Source organism: Montipora capricornis, chromosome 12 (genome assembly GCF_036669925.1).
Source record: "Montipora capricornis isolate CH-2021 chromosome 12, ASM3666992v2, whole genome shotgun sequence".
Classification (NCBI taxonomy): Eukaryota; Metazoa; Cnidaria; class Anthozoa; order Scleractinia; family Acroporidae; genus Montipora; species Montipora capricornis.
In genome coordinates this window covers 14856706-14864205 of record NC_090894.1, presented here as the reverse complement: position 1 = coordinate 14864205, position 7500 = coordinate 14856706, and the positions used below count along the sequence as shown (strand labels likewise).

Here is a 7500-nt window from a genome sequence, read left to right as displayed (position 1 = left end):
CTTGTAAGGTTCTTCTCAAGAAGGCGAAACCATCGGAAGCTGAAGCTCTTAAACGTGGCTTCACCATGTTGACAAGTCCTTCCGAGATGGGAAACAAGTTCAAGGTATTTAGCCTCGTACAGCTTGGACTTCCAGAGCCAGCTGCCTTCAGATAACACAGACGGTATCTCATTCTGCATTGCTCTGTTATCTAACTGCTCATCAGTTCTACCAGATATTGATCTCACGAAAGTAAACATTTGTATCTTGACGCTGCGTTACCAGGATTTTTAAACAAGCGACCTTGTTGGATGATTTTGGCGACATGTCTACCTTTCCACCGCTGAATGATCCTAAATCCTCAAAATCGCGACACAAATCGTTCTTTTCGGATAGAGTATCGTCCTGGTAGCTACCTTGCAGGACACCGTATTTCAGCAAGTCATGTTTTGCATAATAGCTTCCTGTATCGACAGTTACTCTTTGGATAACAGTTGGCGTTTGAAATGTAACCAAGAGAAAGTCCTTCTCTTGAGGATGCAGCGCCCAGAAAAGCCCACTACCTTTTTTATAAGCATCTTCTGCCTTCCCTTCATGAGATGACATTGATGTCGTTACTGTTGCTGGAGGATTCAATCCTCTAAATTTCTGATCATAGTGATCAAAAAATGGTTCTCTCTGTTGTCGGCCCGACTGTCCCTTTTCTTTGAGGGAAGATGTGTCACCAATGTGTTGAAAAAGCGACGCCGGAGGGGTTAGCATCTTCCCGGACTTAATACCACGCCAATGTCCCATCAACCAATCGATGGGCATTTCATCATACATGAGGTAGAAGTAGGAAGCGATGTTTGCGAGGTCTTGGTTGTGATAAACTTTCGCTTTGCTTCCTTGCACTGTAACATCAAGAATCAACCAACCCTTTTTGTTTTGGCCACTAATGAAGTCCTGCAATTTAGGCACAAAGCTTGGCGATGAAATGACGTCGTCTTCAAGGTGAATGTAATAATCTGATAAATCTTTGCAGAAACACATGACGAATGAGGCATCGACATTTTCTTTCGAGCGCCACTTTCTTCTGCTATCGGAGTCGCCATATTTCGGTTTGATGTTCGTAAGTGGTGGATAGAACTCTAACGGTGCTTCGATTACCGTTAAAAGTCCCTGGTTAATATACTTGTCAAATATGTTTGAGATTTCCGTTATTGCCCTGGATTTTGGTGGTCCGTCAATATCGGCCAGAAATATGACAATGAGGGTGTTATGCTTATCTTCATCGCTCATGTTGTCGATCAAACTCTGAGTGGTTTTTAGCAGATAATTAGCTCCCGAAGGCCTTTCAACTGACGCAATCCCAATCGAAAGATATCCTTTACAAAATAAGAAAAAAAAATCAGGTTTTTGTTTTTTATCTCGCTTCTTTCATTCGCATGTTTTTTCTTTTTTACAGCGGTAAATGTTTTGAACCCAGGCATTAGTATCAACTAAGTGAAGTGCGATCGTCCGGTTGAGTGTAGTGCTGAGGAGGACTCTTTTGGGTGACGTGTCGACAACCTTAGTGGAAGTCATCTCAGATGACTTCCAATCAGGTTCAGAGTCGAGTGATCCAAGTAACATACTCTGGTGGTTGATGTGATTGGTCAAGTGTCAGTTAAGCCTTGCTTTCATTGGCTGTGAAGACTATAGACAGTAATCGCTAGTTGTTGTCCTTCAGTAGCATTTGGAGTAATGATTCCAAGTTCGAGTGAGGCCTAACACTACTGTGAAGTAAAAAAATTAGGCTTGGGCCGAGCCGAATTTGTCCTTGTGAATAACATCTCACATACCCACGGCCAGCTCCCGTTCTAGCCTTGTAGCTCAGTCGGTAGAGCAGCGGTGATCTAATCCGAAGGTCGTGGGTTCAAATCCCACCCTGGTCAGAGTTTTTCTCTGTCCTTGTGTGGGCCCAATTCCGATACTAGGGTTGATCCCTGATGGAATAATTGTGTACAAAAACTTCACGGTAGTGTTAGGCCTCACTCGAACTTGGAATCATTACTGTAAACAGTGATTCGTGTTCGCAGCCAATGGCATGAAGGCTTAAGGTGGCTTAACACACCCTTGGTCAGTGGTATTTATTGAAGGCCGGCACGGATTTTGAAAAACAAAAGAAATATGGTGAGCGTGGAGAAAACTTTTTAAAATGCGGTATAATTTCGTTTCCGTTACTTAAACGTCATGGTGCTTTAGAAGTTAGAATCCTTCAGAGGAACCCACATTCTCTCCCCCAGGGTCCGCTTCAGTTTTGGTCAGCGCCAAGAACACGGACTCTGGCCACAGCCGAAGCAGGAAGTCTGCGAATCACTGACTCTTATGCGCATTCTCAGAAATTCGAAACTATAACGCTCGTCAACGGTTGCAACATTATACTGAAAACGTCTGACAGCGAATTATGAAAAATCTGTCTGTTGGAATCCTTTTGAAAACAGCTTTTAAAAGTACTTTTATTTCTATTATTTTGAGTAAGCAAATGCTGCAAAAAAACTAATGAGTGAATTTTGCGTAAATGAGGAATAAGCATCATTTATTCCTTGTTTTAATGTAGATGCATTGCCATGGTAACAGCCTGCAGAGGACATTAACTGTCAAAAATATAAACCATCGTGGAAGCACTTATCAGTGAACAAGTTTGAGCTTCTGGGCAAAAACCGCATAAATATAGCAGAAATGGAAGTACAAGTGCTTAAAAAAAAACTGTTAAGTCACCTTAACTGACAGTCGCCCGATAACATCACGACTTCGTTTATTAACTGCATCAACGACCAGTGTTAAACTACTGACTCAAATCACTAATGTTGACGTCCGCTCAGGTTTTCGAAACGTCAATCACCACAGGACGAAAATTCAAATTTCCGTATCTGTTAAACGTAACGGAAACTTGAAAATGCTGTTTTCAGCTCGCGGATTCTTGGTGTTTCGTCCTGTGCACTCACCCGGACCATCGTACTTCACTCAGTTATGACAATTTATCTGTGGCAAACAAATGCTGCCGTTGAGTCCGAGCGCAGTTTTACAGATAGCTCTGATGATTGTTTCTGAAAACAATGGGCACAAGAAAGCGTACAGCGCTGGAGCCGGTGCAATGAAATAAGAAGTTGTTAATAGCTGTGGTATCTGCTGAACTTTTGCCTTTAGTAAGTAAAGCAGAAGTCAAAAGGCCATTTTCGAGTTCATGTTTGCGTCCTCATCAAAGCGAGTCTGGGTGCAAAGTTTTTCTAATGGCAATTAGTTCTATTTTACATATGAATGAAAACTAATTTTCAGAAGAAAAAATTTGCACTTAGACTCGCTTTGAAGAGGACGCAGACATGAACTTGGACATGGCCCATTGTTCATCAGTCGACCGAGCGAATGAAGGGTACAGGTCAGTTTCTGTGATAACGCAAAATCCGGCATCCTTACTATGCAGTTTATTTTTAAAAATGGAAGTACTTACGCTTCGTTGTTGGGTATTGTCCGAGCTTTACCACCTTTGGGCTTTCCATGATTTCAACGGCTGGACACAAAGCGTCCTCCCGATGCCCCATTTGAACTGTTTAATAAAGAAACAACATGAAAGTCTTAATTGTGACCTCATGTGGGACTTATGCACCAATCATTTGAAACTCCCGGACTTCCTCCCCCCCCATCCCATCCGGGAATGAGCGGGGCAATGCGGGGACGTTCACTCCATGCTCACTCTTTCTTGGTACCCCTACACCGGGGGTCACAAGCCTCGCATCCTGTACCGGGGAAATAGGCGGGGAGTGACTCCATGGTCAGCGGTTTTCATTTCACGCCACATGCTTCAGTGTTTTAGCAAGGCCTAATAACCGTCAATGGCAGTATTCCACTGTAATCTATGTCCTTTACGTTTCATCGTTAACTTGAACTGAATTAATGTATAGATTTTCTTAAGCCTAAAAGCAGAGCTCCCGTTTCTAAGCTCAGAAAGCAATATAGTGCATATAGAATAAGTATGCTTCTCCATAAAGTACAAAATTAATCGTCATTAGGGCCTGGCCAAATAGGAAATGTTTGGCGACCGAACAACATCAAACATTGTTTGCCGACCAAACATTTTACCTTTTGGCCACCTTTTTTGGTGCTGTTTGATCGTGTTTGATACAATTTGAAGACCATCAAACATTCGATCAAACAACTTAAAACATTTCTTTTGTTCTCGTGTTTGATGGGCGAAGTTTTGTTCGTTTGGACACCGTGTCAAACATGTTTGACGCGCGTATGCGTACCACGCTCACTCAGCCGCTTGTATCCATGTGTTTTTGACGTATTTGTGACGCATAGTTCTTTGCTTGTGGAGTTTGATCTGAGTTAGATCAAATATGTTGTAACCGTTTGGTAGCCCGGTCCCAGAGGTTTTTCTTGATCCGCGAGAGAGCGGCGAAGCAAAGAACGAAAATGGAGCATAAGACTAGCAGGGAACTGTTCTAATCGTCTGTGTAACAAGATCTTACAGCGCATCTTAATTTCTCCAATCGCGTGTAACCACAGTTACTTGCGTTTCGAAGAAAAATGTGTTCTTCTCCCGATTAGAGAGCTGCCACTTCAGACTCACTCACTGCGACAGAGTAACGAAGACTAATGACACATTTCTTTTGAAAGAGCCAAATTGCTATGGTAACTGCGACACCTGTTCCATATTTTTGACAACTCATTGATCATGGACCTTTTTGCAGATACGGCGACCATTTTGATTTCTATTGTTTCAAATACTTATTATGGGATGCCCAGGGGGCAAATACATATTAATTTGCCCCCTGAGCATCCCATAATGTCTCTCGATACAATAGAAATCAAAATGGCTGCCGTATCTGCAAAAAGGTCTATGGCTGCAGCAGCAGAACTGGTAACCACGATCTCATGTGGGGCGCCTTTGCAATTCCAGTTAACCAGTACCGTTGCTGGAAAATGGTAAAGAAGAGCCCTCCTGCCTCTGTTTGCAATACCTCCAATTAGTATAATTACATAGTTGATTATTGAAAATTCTCTGCACTGATTGGTTGCACTTGAGGTGATAATTACGCGATAATCACGTCCGCAGTTTTTTTTCAAATTGCCTTATAAGGATTACCACTGGGAAGTGACAACATGAGTGATTACTCCTCCGTGCGCTCATTCTGAGACAATGGAAACGACCTAAGCGGTTTTTTTCAAAATGCAGACAAGCTGTTTTATCGAGGTGACAGACGGGGAAATAAATTGTTTTTAAAGAAATGCATCTTTTCTAAATAATCACCTATGTAATTATACTACAACAATAATTTGCCTCGCCTTCGTCAAATAATGTAAGTGTTCGATAATTATTGATACAACATAAAATATATTTCCCTCAAAAGATGTTGTAATAAGTCTCAACACAAAAACTCCCTTAAAAATGTCCAATCTATCATTAATCTGAACCATATTTCATTTCTAACAATGTTTTGTTTAACAATATGAAGTTCATTGCCTCAGCCACAAAATAAGACGTTCTCATAAACTAAGGTTGTAAATGAAAAGAGCGATTTAAAATATAATACCATGGCAATTTTAGTACGGATGGGGAAAAATGCCTCTGCCCTCGCTTCAATTGATTTCCATACCAATTTTATTCTTTTTGAGAATTTAAACCACTGTAAGCACTTCTCTTTCGTTGGTTATTCTAGCTTGTTCTATCTCCAGTAACTTTTAAGAGTCTCCCTTCTGTCTTTTTGCGACGCTTTTTAAAGGAAAATTTTCGCGAGTAACATTTATCCGAAATTTTTTATTCTGGCTATTAAACCTGACCCATTAATTCCTGGGATTTATAGACTAAGCCCTAATTTCATGTTTACCGAGTTTGGAAATTGTGAAGAAGACCTACCCTCTACCGACTGTCGGCCCACTGACAAACAGGACAAGATCTTTAGAATTTTTCAAAAGCTTGTAAGGGTTTAACTTACTGAACAGTTTACAAGTCTAAAATGTTACATTGTGCATAGGTAAAACCGAAAATGTTACATTTGAAGCACAATAACCGCTGTTCCTTCAAAAACTTCGTTGATTTGATGACCAAAAAAAAAAAAGAACACGTGATTAACAGAACTCGGTTTGTTTCATTTGGTGGCTCATATTGGAGCCGTTTTGTTTCAAACCAAGCTTAGTTTAGAGGGTAGAACTCAGCAATGTCATAGATCAGCTAACCCTACGAGAATTTGTCGGCATTGCGGAATTGAAAATCGTGGATTATGCGGGCGTGTTCAGAGAAAAATAAGTTAAAACGTAACAGGGTAAAGAAACCCAGGGATGCAACAAGTTGGCTATTTACTTAATGTGTTGAAGATGGAGTCGAGATTCGGGTATTTTATCTCTACCCAAAGGGGGTAATTCGCCAGTGGGATACGCCATCTTGTATTAGCTTTTTCACTAGTTCTGAGGTCGCCAAGAACTAAAGGAAGTGACAGTTGTTTTATAACTTATACGATTGCTCTGGTTAAGGGTTTCCTTGACCACGTCATCTGTTGGTTTAGAGATGGGGACAAATTAACTAAAAGGAGAAAGCAGATAACTCAGCTGGATGAATGTTCTTGGATTGTCTCGATGTAGATATTACCTTCAAACTGCTCGATGATCCCATCTGCAGCTTCTGTGATGACATTATTGTTCTTGCTTTGCATGTGGATTACAGAATAAACCTTCAGCGTGAGGAGCAGAACGGAAACGACAGCGACAACTACCACAACACAACGCCTTATCCACGGACTTATCATTATCAAATCGTCGCCTTTTTTCCGAGCGAGTTGATAGGAATTGAGGTGTTTCTACAGTATTGCACTGCGCATCCTGTACTGCGCATATGGTGTGTCAATATTTATAAATTGGATCAAATTTGCAACATCGTAAATATGGCGTAAGTCGATCCTACACGGTGAAACAGTTCTCAAAACACGTGAGAGAAGTTGTGAATGACCCATAATTCTTTGCGAATAAGCGTGCGCATTCTGATAACATGGCAAATTTAGTTGTTTTGATCAACGATAATCGAGATAGACAGGTACGATGGTGTTTTACTCTTAAACAGCCACGGTGACCTATATTATTTATTGCATAATTTTGGTGTACAATTTATCCCCCATTAAACAAAAATGTTTTTAAAAAGTTTATGGGAAGGAAAAAAAGATATAGCTAAAACTGTATACAAAGCTACGCCCGGCGGTGGCTGACTAGAGGCATTGTTGAAACCTAAATTTTTTCCTTGAGAATTTTGAAATTAAGTATAGAACAAAATTTCATTATTTTATTAATCTTTTGAATGCAAAAATTAAGTGGTGAAATTAGTATTCTGTAAATAAAAATCTACCTTGTATTGGCATATTTACACTTACAAACTGTAAATTTATACTGTCTTACAACAGTGACTTTACACTTATAACTGTAAATTTACACTTACAACTGTAACTTTACACCTACAAACTGTAAGTTTACACTTACAACTGTAAATTTACACTTACAACTGTACGTTTA

At 40.4% G+C, this 7500-nt stretch overlaps 2 protein-coding genes across 3 annotated transcripts in view; one reads left to right on the top strand and one right to left on the bottom strand.

Annotated features, from left to right (window-relative positions):
- Nucleotides 1-1295, top strand: part of LOC138026146 (protein arginine methyltransferase NDUFAF7, mitochondrial-like) — a 17794-nt gene extending 16499 nt beyond the window's left edge. The window contains exon 12 of one of the 2 annotated variants that reach the window (XM_068873356.1): nucleotides 9-1295. In XM_068873356.1, the coding sequence (XP_068729457.1) occupies nucleotides 9-155 (147 nt within the window). In that variant the 3' untranslated portion in view covers nucleotides 156-1295. The remainder of the gene's footprint in view (nucleotides 1-8) is intronic. The other variant, XM_068873357.1, reaches the window with a different exon arrangement.
- Nucleotides 1-6829, bottom strand: part of LOC138026145 (alpha-1,3-mannosyl-glycoprotein 4-beta-N-acetylglucosaminyltransferase C-like) — a 7165-nt gene extending 336 nt beyond the window's left edge. Inside the window, exons 1-3 of the mRNA XM_068873355.1 lie at nucleotides 6590-6829; nucleotides 3452-3547; nucleotides 1-1346 (exon numbers count right to left, since the gene is read on the bottom strand). The exon at nucleotides 1-1346 is cut by the window's left edge and continues 336 nt beyond it. Of these exons, the coding sequence (XP_068729456.1) occupies nucleotides 208-1346; nucleotides 3452-3547; nucleotides 6590-6746 (1392 nt within the window). The 5' untranslated portion in view covers nucleotides 6747-6829 and the 3' untranslated portion in view covers nucleotides 1-207. The remainder of the gene's footprint in view (nucleotides 1347-3451; nucleotides 3548-6589) is intronic.
- Nucleotides 6830-7500: the final 671 nt, after the last annotated feature.